Source organism: Epinephelus lanceolatus, chromosome 18, assembly GCF_041903045.1.
Source record: "Epinephelus lanceolatus isolate andai-2023 chromosome 18, ASM4190304v1, whole genome shotgun sequence".
In the NCBI taxonomy this organism is placed as follows: domain Eukaryota; kingdom Metazoa; phylum Chordata; class Actinopteri; order Perciformes; family Serranidae; genus Epinephelus; species Epinephelus lanceolatus.
The window spans coordinates 22165065-22187144 of record NC_135751.1 but is presented as its reverse complement, the minus strand read 5'-3'; the positions used below and the strand labels follow the sequence as shown (position 1 = coordinate 22187144).

Genomic DNA, 22080 nt, shown 5'->3' with positions numbered 1-22080 from the left:
GCGGTGTTGTTTCAGTGCATCAGAACAATAACACTGTGCTGGGAAACATTGCTTTTTATTTCCTCTATAACCAGAAATGGTTATCTTGTTTTGTAGTGCCACAGTGATATACAATTACACAGAGGATCGACTGGAAAAGATGAAAATGAGGAGTGTAACAATACCCAAGCTTATTTCAGGGAGATAAGGCTGGAATTTAAATCCCTACTATAATTTAATCTTGTTTGGGTTTCATGGTTCAGACAGAGTGGTTTTCACCCGCTCCTGAATTAAAGGGACAGTTCACCTCCATTTTTTTTCCCTCCTACCTGTGGTGATATTTTTCAGTATAGGTGGCACTCAGCTTGTGGTGCTCAAACTACCAAAACGGTACAATTGAGAAACTCAACAGCAATGTCTCTTTCCAGATATCATGACCCGGTTACTCAAGGTAATCCACAGACCTTGTTGTGAGCAGTTTCATGTAGGAACTACTTTCTTTCCACTGAATTACACCCGCCAACTGTATCACTGTGCAGAAGGAAGTGTGCATCTACTGTTAGCTCATCTAACACCACGAAGCTGGCTAATGTTTGGGCCCTGACACACCAAGCTGACGGTTGTCTGTCAGTCAATGTTGGGCTGTTTGAGAGCATCTGTCGCCCTAGTTTTGCAGCAGCAGTCCTCAGCCCTTGTCAGCTTTTTATCGGCAAATTCAGCACGTTGAATCGGCGTCAGAGACAGTGGAGCCCATCAGTGAATGAAATCACTCTGATTGGGTTTAGCTCAGTTCATGAGAATAGAAACGTAAGTGAGGAAAGCAAACGAATGGCTAAAGTCAAGAGAGTGTGAAAACGAAACAAAGCAAAAGTCTGTATTGGTCATTCAAAAAAAAAAGAAAAAGAAAACCAGGAGACCAACACAATGGATTCAAGATGCTGGTTAGCAAGCTAGGACATCAACAACACAACCTGATGTTAAGTGAACAAAGTGATAAGATACTTACCGTGTGCTAGCTAACAACAACACAAATGATTACAAACTGTTCCTGCTGAGGAGCTCACTGGCTAAAAAAAATCATGTTATTTTATGTAACAAGTTTGTTTTGATCTCACTCCCTCTTGACTCCAGCCTTTTGTTTACTTTCCTCACTTTCATTTTTCTTCTTATGCTCTGAGCTGAACAGCCAATCAGCCGCTGTTTACGATGCTGATTCAACATGCCAAAAAAAAGTCAACAAGGGCCGGCAAGTGCCAACGGTGCGTGAAAAAATGCAAAAACTAGGGCGACAGATGCTCAACAACGGCCTTGGTGTGTCTGGACCTTTACAGCACAGCTGAGGAGGACGCCATTAATGATTACATCTCGTGCTGTCACAAGCCTCTTGTCCATGAGTAGATGCACGCTTCCCTCTGCGCAGTGGTATGGTTTGTGGGAGTAGTTCAGCAGAAAGAAAATAGCTCCCACATGAACCCACTCACATCAAAGTGTGTGGGTTATCTTGAGTAACAGGGTCATGATCTCTGGAAGGAGACATTGTTGCAGCACAAATGGCCGAGTGCCATCTACCTCCATTATCTTGGAGAGAAGGCAGACATCTCTTCAGCCAATATATCCAACACTCTGCAACTCACACCAGAAAAATCTAGATTGATAAATAGCGCTACAGGTAATACGAAAAAATATGTATTTTTGATTTGGGGGTGAACTGTCCCTTTAAGTGAAAGGCAGACTTGTAGCTTTCTCCAGGGCTATCGTGATGCTCTACTGTTTTATAGACTGTTTGTCACAGAGGGGAGAGGACTGATTTCTATGACTAATCCTGCTATAAACAGCTCCTGTGACATAGGCCTATCCTATTTTGTTACTCTTTGTTGCTGGTATACTGAAATCAAGCCGTAATATATCATGGCACATGTGGATTTAGTGTATATTTTACATGTAGATTACAATGAATCTATATAATTTAACACACTCATTCCTATTAGACGCTCATAGGCAATAAAGTGAGAGGAAGCAGTAACATTTTCAGCACACATAAATGCAAAAGATACATGACTTTCCCTTCATTTGTGCTTTTGTGATTGCTGATAAATGATGCTGCAGTGATCTGCCTTCAGAGCTCTGCCTTCCTCTCCTCTCTGTATTTGGGAAAATCGCAGGTTTCAGCAGCATTCACCAGCAACTGTGCAGGGTGACTGTGTGGGTGGAAATATGAAAGGCAGAAATCTAAATGTGTCTGACACAGCGTCCACCGAGCCTCGGTGGATCCCTCTGAGAACTCTGGGTAGACTGGCTGCAGGTATGAGAACATAATTCAAGGGTGCCTGAAGCATTACAGACAAATATTACAGAAATAAACCCAGCGGCTGGGAGAAACACATTAATATAACGCCAGCAGGTCCAAAAAACAAGCTCGATATTTTTTCACAATGTTCTCATTTCCATTGTCCTTTAAAGATTGATGACAAAGAACAGGAAAGTTTCTCTGTGAGACTTATTTCTAAAGTGATACGCCAGGTCAGAACCAAGCATAAAGTACATTTTTTTGCTCACTGCGAAATGTCAGAAACAATATCAGCGTTAAAAAAGGGAGTTTCATGACCAATTTATTGCAGTCGTGTTTTTGCCCATCAGGGGAAAGCTCCATCAGCTGGAGGCTCGGTGGGTCCATAAGAATAACAGCTAATCAAAACCTTTCATCCTGATGGCTGCTGAGAGGAAAAGGAGCTCTCTTGAGCGCCTCCTGCCCCCGAGCACCTCAGTCTGAATGATGACGGACAGTAATGCAAAGGGCTTAGTGTTGCCACAGAGCCAATCACCTTAAAGCTCACTTTGACCTCCAGGGTCTGCTCAACAGAAAACACAGAGCCTGTAAGAACACAGCTGACATTTAATCCTACTCTTTAGTTTCTTTTTTTAATTAAATCTGAATGTCATCATTCTTTACAGTCTTATCAGAGTGAAATATATTTTCACTCAGGGCTCAGTTTGACACATTCCTTCGGTTGTTTTTATTTCTCGAGCAGCCTGTTATCAGCCCATATGGCTGATAACTGACTGAGTGAGACTGATATTGAATTATTCATTCAGGGAGCACAATTCAACCTCTCAGCAATAACTTGTTTAACATTCATACAGGTCACATTCACAGCTCTGATAAGAGCCTATGGAGCCATGGGTGGATTATGAGACAATTGGGCCTCTGGCCACAGATATGCAAAGGGTCCCACCACCTCTCCTGCACAGGAGCAGAACACACAGACTTCGTGGTGGTTTGGCATCTTGTTATAGTCTCTTTGAGGTAATTCTGTCTCTTATTGAGGTAATTTTGATTCTTCCTGAGGTGATTTTGTGTGTGTTTTTTGGCTGGTATGCATCCCTTAATGGTTGTTTGCCCATTTTTCTAGTTACTTTGCTACTCTCTTCAGTTCCTTTGCATCTCTTTGTGGTCATTTTGAGTCTCTTCCAGGTCAGCATGTGTCTTTTTGAGTGACATTTTGCAAGTAAAGGGCAAGGGTGCTCCTGGGCCTGTGCCCAATAGGCCTGCTGAGTAATCCATCCATATAGGCTATATAGCCACCCAAGGCATCTGCCCAGTAAATGTACAGGAGGTGTCAAAGGCTATGAGGTCATTGTAATGTTATCACTTATAAGAGAATATGTGCATAATGAGTGCATAAGGTATTAGCCTCCAGCTTTATTTCTATGTCAGGCAACAAAACGAGAGCTCTTGCAGACAAGTTTACACGCAAATGTTTGTATGCATCCTCTCCTTTGTTTTACTTCATGCTTTCTTTACGTCGCACCCATTCCTCAAGATCTGTCTGCAAGTGTGCAGAAGCATTAGTTTTATGGTTGGTTGCCAATCCAATAAAGCAAAACATCAGCTGGCTGTGCATGCAATCACTGTTTTTGGGAGGAGGCATATCAGTTCTGGTTCATTACTTGATATGATCACTACTGTGCGCCTCTTCATAGCTCAAAAGCACATTAGTTGGCCAATAAAAAATTTTGTATAGTATTTTTATTACATTGCAATTTTAGGGTTGTACTACTCAAATGTTTTTGATACTGTGAAGCCAGCAGAAAATATTTGACTTTTCCCAATAGGATGCATGCTTAGATTATGAGACAAGGGTCCCCTGGGCACAGACATGCAAAAGGCCTCATCACGTCTCATACACAGGCGCAAGAAAGACTTAATGGTGGTTTTGTTTCCCTCTCTTTTCTTTTTGCATCTCTTTTTAGTTGTTAGGCATTTCTTTGTGGTCGCTGTGTGTTTTTTGGTCATTTTATGTCTCTTTGTGGTTGTTTTGCACCTCTTTGTGGTCATCTCAAGTCTCGCCCTGGTCAGTATGTGGGCGCTTGTGCCTGGTAGGCCAGATCAGTCATGGATGGATTACTTAATGGGGCTCCTGGGGATCAACCTAGGAGCTCAAAATGTCAGGGACCTGCAAAATGTCCCTCAAATTAACACATACCGACCTGGGAAAGACTCAAAATGTCCACAAAGAGACATGAAAAGACCACAGAGATGCAAAGGAACCACAAAGAGGCAAAACCACCACAAAGTTTGTATCTTGCTCCTTTTTAAACGAGCTGGTAGGGCACTTTGCATATCTGTGCCCAGGGGCCCACTGTCTCATAATCCACCCATGTGTTCAATAATCCATGCATGATAAGATGACACAATGACACGACTCTTACTGCTCTAAATAACACATTACGATTTATTTTGCTTTTTAGTATTGACTGTAATTTTCCAATATTTTCAACTGTTGAAAAGGTTCTCCGTGTCTCGATACTTCGTCTTTGATACGAGTTTTCACATTCAACAGAAAAATAATCAGATGCAGCTCTTTTGGCATCCTGGGTTTCAAGGCAGAAATTTAAATCAAATTATGCAAATATGTTAAGAGTCACTTAACTCAGCTCTAAAATTAATTTGAGAACCACAGCCGAAAATTAAAACTCTTAAGGCAGTTTTGCTTTAAGAGCAAATTATGTACTCTTGGAAAGTGCTGAACCTAACACAAGGGCATGCCCCGAGAAACAAGTTATTTGGGTAAAATACAGGAAGGTTTTCAAGTTAGAGGTCCAGTGTGTATGAGGGGGATAGATTGGCAGAAATTAAATATAATAAATATGTTTTCTTTAGTGGATGATCACCTGATAAGTTTTTGTAACCCTAGAATGAGCCGTTAGTATCTACAAGTTTTAGCTGGTTGCAATCCTCACTGCTACATGCCACATAATCCTACAGTTTCTTTAACCCCCAAAATGTCAAAAACAAGTATCACACACCTTCAGTCTACAGCTTTTTTTAAATGATGAGTTCACAACATGAGTTTCAATAACATTTACTTGCTCACGTCACACACATACAGAGACAACCATGGCGGTACAGATGAGAAGATGGCAGTTAGAATCAAATCGATCAAAGCAAATGATCATCATACAGTACGGCTGCATCTCTTGGTCCATACACAACATGAGCGGTCTGCTGTGGCGCCACTCTCGATCACATCAGCTGTCAAGCGTACAAGCAAACGACGAAAACACGGGAGAAGCAGCAAATTCATTCAAAACACCAGACCGGAAGCAGGTATGATTAAAGAAAACAAAAGTTTTGGACTCAGGGAGGGGAAAATGATCAAGCTTAACTATGTACACAGCAAATAAACACAGAAATGGTAAATGTAGATGGAAGCCAACACAGGGCAGGATGATGTCACAGAAAAAGAACACTGTTAAGGCTCAAGTGTAGCTGCATTTCCTAGCAGAAGTCAGAGGTAATGGGTTTTCACAATCAAACTGTCAACCAGATAATCATACAAAAAAAAAAAAAAAAAAAAAAAGAAAAAACAAGGACAGTCATGTCATTGACCAATCACCTGCCACTAGCTTCCATTAGCACCTCCCCAGACTCAAGAGATGGCACACAGTGCATGTCCACCGCCCCACCCACCCAATAAAACCAGAAGTGTGGTGTTTGGACTTTAAGACATTCAAAATTTTAACTTAGCAGACAAAACGCACATAAAACACAAACAATATTCAACTCCTGGACATATATGAGTGAGAGGAGACTCGAAAATGGCATCTCAGAGAGGTGAGTACAGATATTGTGACCTCCAAGTGCATCACTCGACAACCAGTGTAGAGAACAGACTCCTTAAACAAGCTGGAGGGTGCGGATCAAAAGACGAACAACGTGGAAAAGTAAACATGCCAGTATAGTAAAAATCTTCACCTTCATAATACACAGGCAGGTACACACAGCTATCATTGGTGGATGGAAAGCTGCACGTTAACCTATGAGGCGAGGCCTGAATCTGGAAATAGAGCAAAATATACAACCCTGTGGAAGGAGGGAAACAACACCACAACACCATCTCATTACACAAACTACTGAACTTTTTACATGGAGTTAGAGAGGCTCTTAAAAAGTAGAGCCGTTTAAAGTAAAGCTTTTTTAATACTACGCAAGTCCCTTTGCCTGAAATTGTGGACAGCTTCACTTGAGTGGGATGTCAAACAATATAAAAAGCAGCCTATAGCTGCCACTGAAAACTGGCCAAACTATCTGTAGCTCTACACCACACTCAACACGGGAATAAAAAAAATGCTTAAGAGAAAAGACTTCATTTGCTAGTTAACCATTTTTTCTCACTGTACACGTTTTCAACAAGAAATTAAGTTAAATTTAAAAAAAAAAAAAAAGAAAGTAAAAACTTAATTTACCTACACACTAAAATCATATATACACAACAAAAAAAAATACAACCACCAAGAATTCCTATGGAGTGACACAACTGTCCAGATAGCTACAGGCTGCGCTCCCCGGCGCCCTCCAGGGGTCACTCACAGGAGCACACAGGAGACAAATCCAAGGACCACCACGCTATAAAGTTCATTGGAAGAGACCAGAGGAGATGCCACTGTGTCCTGGCTGCTGAATGGCTACTCCTACAGCAAGAAGCCTTCAGCTGTAGTTAGAAAATACGCTTTCGCTTTAGGTAGGAGTCTGCGTAGTGGCCACCGAGGCCCTGGGAGTGCTGGCCCACGTAGCCGCCCTCAGGGCTTGGCTCTGGAGATGGGATCAGCCGGGAGAACACACGCTTGTGGCTACCGATGGGAGTCTATAATTGGAACAAAACAATAAAATTAAATTAATAAAAAGGAGACTGGTCTACAGATAAAGAAAAGAGAACTTGAACATGAGCATGTGTGGCTTGTGATGTCCATCTGTCTGTGGTTAGAGCAAGTGTTCAATCCTTCAGTATCGTCTTTATGTTTAACTATGTGGAGTCATAAAGTTTCACTATGCATTCTGAGAGATTGTGGTGTGACTTGAAATCATATATCGTGGCTCTAGTTCCATCATGAGATCATGAAACCCCTCTCCTGAAATAACAGCAATGAGCCACACATCCTTGCATATAAATTTTGCCCTCCTGGCTGTGATGGAATTTTTATAAGCTCCTGGCGAGGGGCCTGCTGAAGCTAAATGAGCCGACTAGGAGGGAGTCAGATGAGGTCGTGCAATGCTGTCGCTCCACTCGTCTGTGGCAGCTCCACTGGCTCACTTGGGTGGCTAATGTTAGCAGATGACTCAGCAGATTTGTCGTCGAGGAGTAAGACAGTTGCTTTGTACAAAATCGATAAACAGCTTTGTCTGATGATTATGTTTTCATCTATGGTGTTTATTTTAGTTTAGTTTGGTTTATTAAGGATCCCCATTAGCTGGTACCGTAGTAACCAATTAGTCTTCCTGGGGTCCACAAACCCAAAATACCAAATTTACATCAAATACATCAAATTTTGGGTGTAAAGCCCAAAATACCACACACTCCTTTTCAGATGCTTTGGTGTTGCTATTGTCCGTTCACCAAACAATGTTAGCATCTTTGCCTTCAGGAGGGCATGCAACAGGTCGGGCTGACAGTGAAATTTTAGAGCGCCCTCTGCTGGATCACAAGGCAAACTACTTTAAACAGTCCGCTGGCTTATCCACCGTATTCCTAGCCCCCATGATACCTTGCGTGAATTATGGGTTCAACTGCTGGTGCAGAACTAAACTGGTGATTTCTAATAGTAACAGTTTGTTTACAGTGCTCTATTCTTCTTTCCAAGAACAACTGGGAAATAAAACATGGAACACACCACCTGTTAAAGCTCAAACGGGATTATGTGATCATACCTCTGCCATCTCAAAGCAATGTTTTTTTTTTCCTTTTCAACCGAGCACGCTAGCTTTGCATGTTAGCTTGCCTTGCTCTTTAAGATGGCCAGAGCTAGCTTAAGATAACATCTGCTCCTTCTAAAGATGATTTCTGATTTCCGATGACTTATTAAGAGATGCTAACACATTCGGCAAACATTTAACATAATTCAGTATAGACTGTAGCGCTGTGTAAAGTGAATAAATGTGATGTTTCCCAGCTAATCCTCCACTCGTCTACGCCAACAACGCAGTTTACACGTGTTTTTTTTTTTTTTACTTCTGATTTATTAAAAACTGTTCTGAGTGGGGCGTCGGTAGAATAGTGGATAGTGCCGGCGCCCCATGTACAGAGGCGATGCCTCGCTGCAGTGGTTACAGGTTCGACTCCGGCTTGCAACCCTTTGCTGCATGTCAACCCCCACTCTCTCTCTCACCCCATTTCAACCTGTCCTGTCCATTAAAGGCAAAAAAGCCCAAAAAAATAATCGTTATAAAAAAAAAAAAAAACAACTGTTCTGAGTAAAACATGAAGCTGAATTTAGCAGCAGACTTTAATAATAGTAATATAATGTTGTGGTAAAAGAAATAACTTTTGGCATTCATTTCTCCTAATGATAAAGGAAATACAGTAAATCACTAACACATTCTCAGCCCTAATGACTAAATACACATTTCAAAGTATGTTGCTGAGGTTATTCTATAACGAGCAATTTTCTAATGTAGGTTGAAAATGAAGTCAGACGGGGAAAGACAGGGATATCATGTACTAACATTGAGTGACGGAACTGTCAGTCTAGGTGTCATTCTCTTCTGTAAATACTGATTTAATACTTTTACGCCAACTCTTGTGGTTATATTTCTCATATCAATGGTGCCTTTGGCAACAGGAACAATCCCGTTTTGTTCTGGTTACATGTTCACCAAACAGTTGCCGAAGACAAAAATGTAGCTTAGACTGGTTGTTAGTCGTTACAGACACGGACAGTGCAACAGGTACCAGAGCTCCGCAGAGACATTTTAGAAAATGCTATGTTAAGATAAGAAATATTTAAAAAAATAAATCAGTATTTGCTAAACTGAAGGTAAATTACTTTTGAAAAGAACAAGCGTTGGCGGTTAGCCACTAAGAGTAGCCACCAAGACTAACCACAGACAGTCTATGGGACCAACTAGCTTACTACTACTTCCGCTATCTCACAGGAAGTTGCACTCATGATCATTTCTACAGTAGTGCCCTCAGGAATAAGGTGGATAGATGTTAAAAGAAAAAAAAAAAAAACAGCCTGCTGGCGTACAGAGTGTAGATAAATGTTTTTTTTGCTCTTATAGACTACAAATTTTGACCGATCGCTAAAAAAGAGGCAAAGACAAGGAACTGTATATATTACCTTTACAGCATTCCCCAGGCCTGGGGGGTAGTTGGTGGTGTGGCTCACCGGTGGCATTCCCACAGCCTGCGGACAAAACAACAAACCTTCACTGACCTCGGCTTCTTCTATTGAGGGTCGTGCACTCACAACACAACATTAATTATTGACCAGGGGCTTATTCTTGGAACCTTATCTAACCTAACAGTTTCAAACCAGGCCGGAGGTTATTTTCAGAAAAACAAAGTCCAAAGCTTTAGGCTTACCCTGTTCAGATGGGTGGTAGGGAGGCTGCTGTTACTGGACGCCTCGGGCCCTGAGCTGAAGTATGAGGACATGGGTTCACTGGGAGGGTAACTGTAGTGGGAAAACCGCTCGCTGTAGTCAGGGTGACGAGAGAGCTGCAGAGAGAAACTGTGTTACTATAGGACAGTACGCTTTATGTAGTCCAATAACATTAAAAATATGCTCACGCAGTCTTGAAATGGTCGACTGAACAATACCTGCTGACCAAATCCTGCCAAAGCTCCAGTATCAAGGTTCTCCTGCTGTTCATACAAGTGGGCCAGAGGATCCTAAGGAGAAACACCAGATGGGCATCAGACCAGATCACATCAGATATATCTATAGGCTGCTACATGAGCAGCCAGGCATTACACTGTACATTCATCAGGTCATGACATCATGAAGAGAAGCCGCATCTATTCATGTCATACTCTGAAAAATAAGAACAAAGCAGTGGGAACCTGGTGGTTACCTGATGTAGAGGAGTATATTCTGGGCTGTAGGAATCCTGGTAGCGCAGGTTGTAATTAGGCTGTATGCTGTGGTGTGCATGCTGGTTGGACACATTACTTAACGTCGGCCTCTTCCTATAGGGGTGAGGTCTGCAGCTTCCTCCTGGAGTAGGAGAGGGCGGACAGACATTACATGCTGAAATCTATTTACCTGAGTTGATGCGGCAAACAATAACAGACTGCCAAGTAGGAAAATCATACAGTGCATAATGTAAGAGAGATCTCACCTGAGGGAAAAACATTGCTGACACTGAGGAAGCCACTCTGGGGATGGTTCACATCTTTGGGAGGATCTCCTAGTATAGAGACCTGACAGGGAGGGGAAGACGTGATTCATTTTTACCACTGACACTTGGGTGGAGAGCTGAAAATTAAAAAAAAAAAAAAAAAAGAAAAGAAAAAAGAGGAAATGACTGTGGACCTTACCCCTTGTGCTGTGAGGCCATCTGCACCCATCATGCCACCCATCAGGGGCATGGAGATGCCCTGCAGGGTGGGAGAGGAAGTCTGGGGGAAAGTGCATGCTGCTGTGGGGGACTCCTGCTCCCTCGCCAGGGCTCTGCCAAGTGGCATTGGCTTCAGCGGGGCCAGAGGATCTGTCTGAAGACCAAGACCGGGGACTACACCACCTAGGAGAATTATATAGAGGAATGATTATAAATTACTGCAATCTTTAATTTCTGACAAATGTTATCATACCTATGTGTGTTAATATTTTGGGGATTCCAGTACATAACATCAAAGCCTGACTGATGGTCGGGCACTCAACACTTTTTATAAGTGCCGCTCAAGAGAAATTGAACAGTCATACCTTTAGTTTATGATTCAGCAAAAGGTTTTGAGTTGTCTCCATGGTAACGAGACCCCCTGCATTTTTTTCAATCTGAGTCTATTTTTGTTGCATTTAGTGAAGCATAATCTGCACAGACAGCTGTTTATATCACACAAATATCCTGCTGTATATGCGTTTTAACTTACTAGCTGTATTTGCATTTATTGATCGGCTCCCAGTCTGTCTGTGAGCGGTAGATTCCCCTCACTTGCTATGGTGAGTGGGGAAATAAAATCAATTAATCAATAAATAAAAACACTGATGATTTCCTCCCATGGTGCTGACATGAGAAATATTTTGGTTCAGTAAATGTCTGCTGTCAGTTGGCCTGGTGATGGCAGGTTAGTCGGACACTGTCCTCTCAGCTCCGCAGAGACGCTGACTGTGGTTCAGAGTCATTGTGGAATGAAAACTACAATCTACTGAATGACAAAATATGACATTGCCGCGGCATGGCAATTCTCCAGATGCGCAACATGAAAGAAAACTGTTGAGCATAACTTTTTTCTGTTGAGCAACATGCATCAAAAGTGTAGAGTGCCCTGCCATAAATCAGGCATTAGACTTGTCTTGCATGGTGACCAAAATACCATGACCAATGTAAAGACGAGAAACTAAGATTAACAAGCAAAGAGGGGTACAGATGTTTAGCATCATGAGCAAAGCAAAAACATGTAGTATGTGTCTCAAGGAGCTACGGCTGGATTCGGCGGATGCCAAACCTTGGGGCAGGTCTCCGAGCAGATGGACTCCCTGCTGGACAGGCAGAGCAGCCAGAGGATTCTCCCCAATGAGTCCTGCCTGCTGGCCAAAGGAGAGAGCAGAGTTCAGTGTCACAAGAGGGTCACGCAGCCTGGCACAACGCTTGAGCGATGAAACACTGCCGCACTCGACGAGCACACTTAATCAGCAGCACCGAGGCTTACTCACCACATATGAAATTATGTCCTTACAGAGTGGGTATTTACACTTTTTTTGTGTACAATGGAGCACACCTACCACATCACTCAGCACCACTCAAAAGTACACCCCCCCACACACAAAAACAAACCTCACAGCTTCCTAGCGAGAGCTTACCCACCCAGGCATTGCATTTTTCTATCACCAGTCACACAAAAAGAACAGGATCCATCTGGCTTCAGCACCGCCATCACCTCACACACCAGCAGCAAGAACACAAACACCATTATCACTCACACAAGCCACTAGAGGGTTTTCTTTATTGTGCAGCACCTGAGCCCACAGAAGATGATTCCCCAGAAAGGCTTGCTAATGGTAAAGAAGGAAAAGAGCAAAGAGTGGGGAAAAAAAGGGTGAATGAATGAGAGGATGAATCAAAACCAAGCTGAGTGGCAAGGAGGCACATGTCAGGGAAGGCAGAAACAGAAAGGTAGCAATACCTGCTGGGCCTTGGCCTGGTTCTGAAGGAGCAGCTGGAGCAGGGCGGCGGAGAGGGCGGGGTTGGCCAGCAGGGGCATCGCAGGGGCCGCTCCCAGGAGGCCTGCGCACAAAGAGGACATCAGGATCCACTGCACCAGAATAAATCCTCAAATAAAAGCTTTAATTAAGAGCTAGTGAGAACTCCTCACCTTGTTTGGGTCCCTGTGACAGAGGGTTGAGCAGCATCTTGAGGGTGGCAGGGTTATTGAGGCCTGTAAGTATCTGCATGGCTGTGGGATCAGGGAGGAGACCTTTACCCCTATTCACAGCCTTGAAGGGAGGGACAACAAGACAGGCAATCAGCACAAGAGCAATGGCAAACGGGCAACTTTGGACATGTAAATATACAATATAAATTTGACCAAAGGAGTTCTTTGGTTCTCTCAAAATGACCATCTGTATATCAATTATTCAATCCATGACAAACTGTTTTTCTCTCACGCCTCTGGTGAGCGATGTGTCCAAAAATAGAGAAAATTATCGATTAATTTAAGTTTAACAGCAGCAAAACATCTGTCTAGAAACTCACACAACTCGTGCAGTAAAATACAAGTTTCATATATCCAGTCGTGTGCTCAGTACTTCGCAGACAGACGAGAACGAAAAGTGAAACTTATCTAAAAGCATTTTACCTTGCTTCACAAATTTAACATATCATGGGGTGAGTAACTCATACAAATGGTCATTTGGGAGGTGAAGCATTCATTTTAATACCATGGTCTGGGCAGCAATCAGAGCAGCCAACATGCTTCTTCCAGGCGGGCCAGGGGCACAGAAGGACACCCTGATGTGTGTCCCGCCCAGCAGCCTGCCATCAGTGAGTCGCTGCGCCTCTTCGGCCATCTCAGCTGTGGCAAACTCCAACACTGCAAACCGCCGAAAACTTCCATCTTGTCCCTGAGCCAACTGTGGAGAGAGGGAAAAAAAAACAGTCAGTCTAATCTCACAGACACACTCTGCTGCTAATAAATACAGCACACACACAGGGTAAGGGTTGACTGATAGGCTTTTGGTTTCTCACTACACCCTGGACATTGAGCACAAACAAGTGCAACATCTAAAAGCACATTCATGTTGTAAATGTCCTCTAAAACCTCTGAAACACACCAGAATCACTGCTCAAACAGGAAAAGGCTCGTTTCTGGGCTTTGTCTATTGATAATATAGCGACTCGCCTAACAGGTGGCACCATTTTCTAACATATAACTGCCTCTCATTTAATACTCAGATGATTTACTGTTCCTCCAAGTCCAAATAATTAAACCTGCTGAATGCAGCAAGAGAGATGACCATAAATGATGGAGGAATGCCAAAGAACAGGTTTTAGAACACAAACTTTCTACTCATAATTGTGACTCATTCGCAGCCTCCAAACCAGCCATCAACTGAATTTTATTTCGTACCAGATAAGATCAGATCAAATCTGAACATCAAACCATCTGTTGAATGATCACAGTTGCTCATAGACAGGTACTATTCTGACCATTAAGCTTTTAAATTTCATTTTAAAAAAGGGCAACACCACTTAAATTGAGAATTTCAATATGGTTTTTCCTATGGCCTAGGAAAGTACATTTAATATTTGTGAACATGAGCTACTCCCTCTCAAAGCCAGAAACCAAAGTAGTAAGGCCCTGCGTCTACCAAAGCATTTTTTCCCTAGCTGAAAATGGGTGGCGCTCCTTAGCATATGTTCAGCTGTGAGCATTTGAAAGCGCTTTGGAGGGGCAGCGTTTTATTCGGTTGACACGCTTGGGTTGCAAAGATATGGACAATCTGTGGAAGTTAAAATGTCAGCACAAGGTAGAGTGCTGCCTCTGGATGACAGGAAGGCTGCAGCACGTGGAGAGAAGACAGACCCACTAGTCTGTGGGGGCCTGTGAGAGTCAGCGTATTAAAATATATATACACATTTCTCCTCCATTGTTGTTGTTCAGCACTTGTATATGTAAGATGTGAACGTTGGTCTTTGTGGTATTTGTCCCATCTCCACTCTGATTGGATGGCTTGGTAAAGAAGTGGCCGTGACAAGCAATATTTTCCTTCAAGGTGAACATTTTTCCACTCGGTACACAGAAAAAAAACCCACCAAACATGCAGCACTCAGCACAGAGACTCAATCACCCATTTCAGGTAGAGGGAGAAGCTGCAGTGCTGTGCTGCCTCAGGCAGGTAGGACAGGAACACTTTGACAGTGTACTGTGGCGTTTGTAGCAAAGTGTAAAAACACGGTGCTTCCTTTGTTAAGAATTTAAAAAATGCACAGCTCTCAGGAAAAGAAGACCACACACAGTTACTGCTTTAACGTAAGATCTGTAGCCTTCTCCCATCTGTAGCTTACAGTCATGTGTGGATACCCACTATTAAAGTTGATTTCCCACCTGAAGAGCCAATCACCAGGGCTGCGTGTTTGAATGTTTGTTTTCTTTTTTTATACCCAAATGAGCTTTATTCTATTGTAGAGATCTCAGTTCTGAAACAGAAAATGTACCCATACACTCAGAACACTCCCCTATGTGCTCTCAGTGTCATCCATAGTGTCTTTCCCGAGCCATTGTCTACAGAGCAGCTCTAGACTTTATACCCTATGACATCACACAGTTTTAGCACTCATTTTTGGAGAGTTTATTACATTGAGTAATAGTTTTGGACTGTCTCAAACCATAGGGTTAGCATGTATTAATTTTAAAATGGGCTTAGTTTCCCTTTAAGACCCTTTAGTTACCATCAGGCACTGGATGTGGCGTCATGAATGAATACCACCAGGTTTCAACAGTTCACTGAACTATTTCCCTTGAATCATCACAGGGTCTTTAATCATCACTGCCTTTGCCACAATCCTAAAAAACCCTGGAACCAGCAGAAAAGTACCACTATGTGCATCATGCTAAAAAGGACACCCCTCTCTCTCATTCCAGAAAAGCCGGCTGAATGACACCACCTGGGGGAGTCAGCTGGTCATCGCCATAGAAACCAGCAATGCTCATTGCTATAGAAACTTTGAGTGGCCACAGGAAAACTGGGGTAAAGGTGAAAGATACTGAAAAAAAAAAAAAAATCAAATATGGAATACAATTTTACAATAGACTCCTGCCATCTGCCACCCTTTAATGTCAGTGCTACAACTTTCAGATCCACATGGCGGGACATAATGTCTATCAACATAAAAAACCTGGGACAATTAGATGTTTGGCATTTTAATAGTTGCTGATTCATTTAACTCATCTGTTGACCAACTGATTAATAGACTTACTGTTGCAGCTGTAAAGTACTATAACATTCATCTGTGTTGTCATGCAGTATCTGGCTAATGTATCCCTGTGAATCAAACCTGTAGCAGTGTGTGGCAGAAAGTAGCAGTGTGTTTATGTGTGGTGAATTTGACCTGGCAGAAGACTGGCGCATGGGTGTCAGCCAAAGCGTTGCGGAGGTCTTGGGCTGTCAGCAGGCTCGGGGGCAGGCGGTCCACACACAGGCATTTAGAGTGCAGCAGTGGGTATGTGAGGGAGCCCACTTCAGTCCAGTGGACATACAGCATACGGGAGCCCAGCTGTTTCCCTAACAGCTCTGACTTAGCCCTGGCGGCTGAGTCCTTCTTCATGTACTCTACAAAGCCATAGCCCTTGGAGTGCCCCGAGGAGGCGCTGTACACCAGAAAGCAGCGCTCCAGGTTACCAAAGGGTCGCACCAACTCCTCAAACTGCTGCTGGGTGAAAGCGCGGGGCAGGTTGGCGATGCATAGAAGAGCGTCTGTCGGCTGCAGCTGCACAGAGATCTCCCTGTCCCGCAGCACATGCTGGTGGAAGTCTTTGATGGCACACTGTGCCTGTTCCCCATTGAGCAGTGTCACAAATGCTGAGGAAGACAGGGGGGACAGAGGGAGGAAGGGAGACAAACACAATTTGGTTTAAAGTGAGGAAGTGACCTGTGTTCAGTCAACATTAAGAGGAAGATTTTCACACACAGCAGGTCTCGGGGGGCAAACCTTGGCTGTGACACCATTTCTCCTTTAGCAGGTCTGACAAAAGGTAACGCTGGTGGCACAATGTCACCGCACACAGGCTTTTATGTCACTGCAACGTTTCTCTTATTGAGGCTACAGTGGGTGTCACCATGTCTGACAAGAATCAAAGCCACTTTATCTGACTGAGCATCACATTGATACCTAAAAAGGCACATCTAGACCTGTATGAGTTTTAATGTCATTGCCATCAACTCTCAGAATGCCTACCAATGTTGACAGATACACTAGAGCCCCATAGTGCACTATTCCATGCCAAAAAACCCATCCTGTTATCTATGTTTTGGAAGAGAAGCAGAAGGGGAGGATAAAAGATTTTTGCAGTTATGTCTGAAAGCCGCATACCAAAAGGGAATGTCATCTTTTTACCAGGCAACTAGACTTCATACAAAAGCACATCTAAACGTGACTGTTATCTGCCACAACAGTTTGGTAGATACCAGGCATTCCCTGAATTTGCCATCTGGCTCGAGCAATTATCTGGCCCATTATTATCAGCGACTAAGCCAATGTTCCTGTTTTAAAGCTTTTTTAATGTCTGCTCTTCCTGATATAATTGAGACTTCAAATGGAAACCTGATCTTTAATGCACGTAGACAATCGTAAACAGGCAATTGCCCTGAATTGAGACGCAGCTCACATTTTTGGGGCATTCAAGGTTGATTCACCCCCTTAGGATAATTTAAGACTGATTGTTTTTGGTATTTTAATTGCAGAAACTATTTGCCTGGGTGCATACTTTGTGTTGTGACATTGTGACAAGTGAGTTCCACAATCTGTCGACAAAATAGACAGATTGGTAACAGAGGTATATGAACGACTATGCTATGCAAATAAAAGTTTTGCTTGCCTGCCATCTATCAGCATTCTTGGAATATGTCAGGAGTACATTTGTTTACCTTCAATTTCCAATTTTGTCCAACTTGTTCCAGCCACATCAAGCATCACTGATGTAGAAAATGTTCATATAGTCTGGCTTTACAACCCCTCAAAAATTGTACTGAGTAGATTAGTTGCAACATGGCAGCTACAGAATTCACTTGAAGGGAGAGACTCACTGGAAAATGCTGTTAGGGTAGCCAGATGACCTTTCTTGCTAGCAAACTCCCACAACAGCTTGCTGTCTCTGCCAGAGTTAGCACACTGCGGTGTACTATACAGACTACAGTCACACCTCGAATACAAACCAACACAAAACAACTGGAGCATAGTGTAATCTAGTGAAGGACGAATGATTTATTCACCACTGGTGATGAAAAACTGGAGCACATACACCATCTACTTGTCTTTATTGAAGGGGAAAAGTAACTTCAGTTAAAAGCCTTTCCTTTTCATGAGCAAAGACCTTCAAATTGTTAAGGAATTTGTTCTCATCACGGAGAAATCCAGATAACCCAGGTTGTTTGTAAGACTCAGATCTACATGCTGTTATTTTATTAAACATCTATAGATTTCTGTGATAAATCATTTACTCCTTCAAAACATGATGGACAAGCAGTTAGACCAACCTGTGCCCTTGTATTTGTCCACAAAGCAGTACTTCAAGTCATAGTTGCCCAACAGCTCATGGACCTCCTGTATAAAAGAAAGAAAAAGAAGACACTAATTAAATCCAGACATATAAATTAATCAAGGCTCAGTGTGTGGCAACCCTTTACTCAGGGTATCACACAAATCTGACTTTCTAAGTAGTAGATTTAGGCCATCATATAATTGTACATTGCTTAATTGTTTCACATAATTAACTCATTCATATCCATTGGGAACTAGCAACAAGTTGCACCTGTGTGTGTGGGAGGGGGGTGAGAGGTGAATAACTGACTCATTGTTGTAGGAGAAATTGTTCTGCGCTGCTTTTGACCATTCACAAACAAACGGCGATGCTGTCTAGCATTTTCTGAAACGTTTTGTCTCCACACCTTCCACCTTTTGTTATATTGCAACTCACATCTCGAACTGCCACTACTCCCCCCCACCCCTCTGTGAACAATGGTACCGCCCGCAGGCCCACCGCTCCCCACGAGTCAGGCACGTTCCAAAAAAATGTGGCATCATGAGTAAATCACTGGCTGGTCGATGCAACCAAACGCCAGCTTTAACAACAGATGGGCTAATGAAAAAAATAACTCCCAGTGCACCTGTAACCCCTTATGTAGGAAGTATAATCACAGACAGATTGGCTTGGAGGCTTGAACAGTGGAAAACAAAAATCACGAATATCAAAGTTATTAAATTGTTACCTACCAGGCCGGACCTGCAGGTCATACAGGCCACAGATGACCATTATTGACAGTTATCTGACCACCTGGCAGTTAGCCTAACAACCCAAAGAAAATAAAACAGCACTCATAGTGTTCGCTGGCTGCCATTTTAGTGCGTTTTACCTATTAAATAAAGTAGTTGCAGCTTGAATAAAGCAAAAATATCGTAATATTCTAACTTTAAGACAGCTAACGAGTTAAATGGCTATCATGCTAACATAGCTAGCATGACAGGCGTACTGGAGCTAAGCTAACGTTAGCCAAACGACCCCGTCAATCAATCCATCATCCAATGATTGGTAAGTACTTATCAATCATACCTGATTGCTGACGTCGGAGGGCAGATTCTTTATGATTATTTTTCTACGGTTGTAAAACTCCCGGCGAGTCCTCTCCAAGCGGCTCTCAATCTCTTCGGGGCTCAGTGATGTCAAGTCCTCGTCGACCCTCCGCTGACACTCGCGTTCAGACGCTGAGTCCTCCTCGCCCGGTTCGAGTTCGGGGTACCGGCGGTCCCCGGACATCCAGGTTTCGTGGTCCGCGGCGAGGTCGTAGTTTTCGTGAAGCGGACGAGGGGCGAAGCTGAGCCCTGTGTCTGTGCTTTCATCTCTAGCAGCTGTGCTAACAGACACGACGGCCGCCATCACTCAGTTCGGTGGAAGTTTTATCGGTCTGGAAAGTCAGCCTGATTTGAGCAGTTTAAACAATACACACATGTCCCCAGCACCGCTTCTGATTGGACGAGAGGAGGACGCATTTTCCATGGCTACGACGTAATCGAGGGCGGGGGCGGGGCTACGTTTGCTCTGGATCATGACTGCTGCAGATCCGTCAGTGAAGCTAATTTTAGGGATCCACAGATGTCAGCCAAATGACAAACAAACAAATAAATAAAATACACATTTATAATTAACAGTTTTAATTAGAAATAAACTCACAGCTATGAGCAATCTTGCATTTATTGGATCAGATTTAAAGATTTGGATTATAAATATGTTGAAATCTATATTTAAAAGTCTTGGATAACAAATGCTCCCAGTCATATGCACAGTTTTCTTTTTCACGTTGATGCAGTTTGCTGTTTGTTTCGAATTATAATCTTAAAGGGATTGTTAAGATTTTTTTGAAGTGGGGTTGTATGAGGTACTTACCCATAGACAGTGTATAGATGTCGGTTGGCACATCTCCAGGTCGAAGAAGCAGGCTGAAGTCCGACATGGAAGCTAAGCAATGTACTGCTGTGGATGGGGTCCAGCAAACAAACATATTTTAGCCATCTAAAAAAAATCCCCAGCTAAACAAATCTGTAGCACTTGATGTGTATGCATTATTGAGAATATTTTTTGCCTTTTGACCTCTCTGTCAGGGAACCCATTGAAAGAAAGAAGCTGTTAACAACTATGTTTATGTCAAAGCCAACAGACTGACAAAAAACAGTCATTTTAGCTCACTGAACACAGCAGCTGCTGGTCTATCGCTGCCTCCATCATTTAGTTTGTTTGTGTGAAGCCCAGTTTCCTCCAAACACTTTCGGCATAGTACCTTTGGAACCAAAAGTAGTCACTCACTGCTCCATCCAGCACTCACTGTATTTCATCCTTTATTAGGCTGCACCTCGTTTAATGTCCAAAGAACAAGGTTGCATGCTGACATTTTCAGAACAAAATAGAACAGGCTGCAGTGAGAGTCTTTCTCCATGGGATATTTAAAAATAGCAGGTTTGTGCATTCAGTCCTTCTCAGGCAAGCTCAGGGGTTTAGTGTTGTCGGAGCCCACAGGAACAATGCTCTGCAAGGCTTTATTTTTTTTTTTAATTTTAGGTGTGCTAATTCAATTCAATTCAATTCAATTTTATTTATAAAGCCCAATATCACAAATCACAATTTGCCTCACAGGGCTTTACAGCATACGACATCCCTCTGTCCTTATGACCCTCACAGCGGATAAGGAAAAACTCCCCCAAAAAAAACCCTTTAACGGGGAAAAAAAACGGTAGAAACCTCAGGAAGAGCAACTGAGGAGGGATCCCTCTTCCAGGACGGACAGACGTGCAATAGATGTCGTACAGAACAGATCAGCATAATAAATTAACAGTAATCCATATGACACAATGAGACAGAGAGAGAGAGAGAGATGCAGGTAATGACAGTAGCTTACAACAACATTAATGAAAGTAATAATATTATAGTTATAGTTCTGGCTACTGTGGTACAATATGTTGAAAGTATGTATTAATATCTGACAGTATACTTGTGTGACAATAGTCATATGTGTATAATAACAGTAGAAGTATGACTAATGACTAATGATGGCAGCAGGAGCAGGAGGTATCTGGCAGGACCACGGCAGCAGCACAACCACACACGTCACACTGTCCAGGCACCGCTGCGGTATGAGTTAATCTGAGAGACAGTGGAGCACAAAGGCTCCGGAGAAGAAGCCGAGTTAGTGACATCCAGAATGGCCGAGTTAGCAAGATGCAGTAATAGGATGAGAGAGAGAGAGAGAGAGAGAGAGAGAGGGAGAGAGAGGGAGCCCGGTGTATTATAGGGGGGTCCTCCGGCAGACTAGGCCTAAGTCAGCCTAACTAGGGGCTGGTACAGGGCAAGCCTGAGCCAGCCCTAACTATAAGCTTTATCAAAGAGGAAAGTCTTAAGTCTAGTCTTAAATGTGGAGACGGTGTCTGCCTCCCGGACCATAACAGGAAGATGATTCCACAGGAGAGGAGCCTGATAGCTGAAGGCTCTGGCTCCTGATCTGCTTTTGGAGACTTTAGGGACCACGAGTAACCCTGCGTTCTCAGAGCGCAGTGTTCTGGTGGGATAATATGGCACTATGAGCTCTCTAAGATATGACGGAGCTTGACCATTTAGAGCTTTATAAGTTAACAGTAGGATTTTAAATTCAATTCGGGATTTTACAGGGAGCCAGTGCAGAGAAGCTAAAACAGGAGAAATATGATCTCGTTTCTTAGTTTCTGTTAGTACACGTGCTGCTGCATTCTGAATTAGCTGGAGAGTTTTTAAGGACTTACTAGAGCTACCTGATAATAGAGAGTTACAGTAATCCAGCCTTGAGGTAACAAAAGCGTGGACCAATTTTTCTGCATCTTTTCGGGTCAGGATAGGCCTAATTTTTGCAATATTACGCAGA

General features: G+C 43.0%; 1 protein-coding gene across 3 annotated transcripts; it reads right to left on the bottom strand.

Annotated features, from left to right (window-relative positions):
* Positions 1-5326: 5326 nt before the first annotated feature.
* Positions 5327-19641, bottom strand: raver1 (ribonucleoprotein, PTB-binding 1). Of its 3 annotated transcripts, XM_033645947.2 has the most exons (15): positions 19248-19641; positions 18175-18241; positions 16031-16500; positions 13360-13551; positions 12795-12915; positions 12606-12706; positions 12403-12474; positions 11928-12006; positions 10800-11002; positions 10601-10682; positions 10334-10476; positions 10080-10151; positions 9843-9977; positions 9598-9663; positions 5327-7124 (listed from the first exon to the last, which is right to left on the bottom strand). In XM_033645947.2, exons 1-15 carry the CDS (start codon positions 19569-19571, stop codon positions 6978-6980), a joined length of 2274 nt encoding a protein of 757 aa, XP_033501838.1. In that variant the 5' UTR covers positions 19572-19641; the 3' UTR covers positions 5327-6977. The 3 variants fall into 3 exon arrangements, with proteins under 3 accessions (XP_033501838.1, XP_033501839.1, XP_033501840.1); XM_033645948.2 differs by lacking the exon at positions 12403-12474 and having other exon boundaries at positions 11928-12009; positions 19248-19640; XM_033645949.2 differs by lacking the exon at positions 12403-12474 and having other exon boundaries at positions 19248-19640.
* Positions 19642-22080: the final 2439 nt, after the last annotated feature.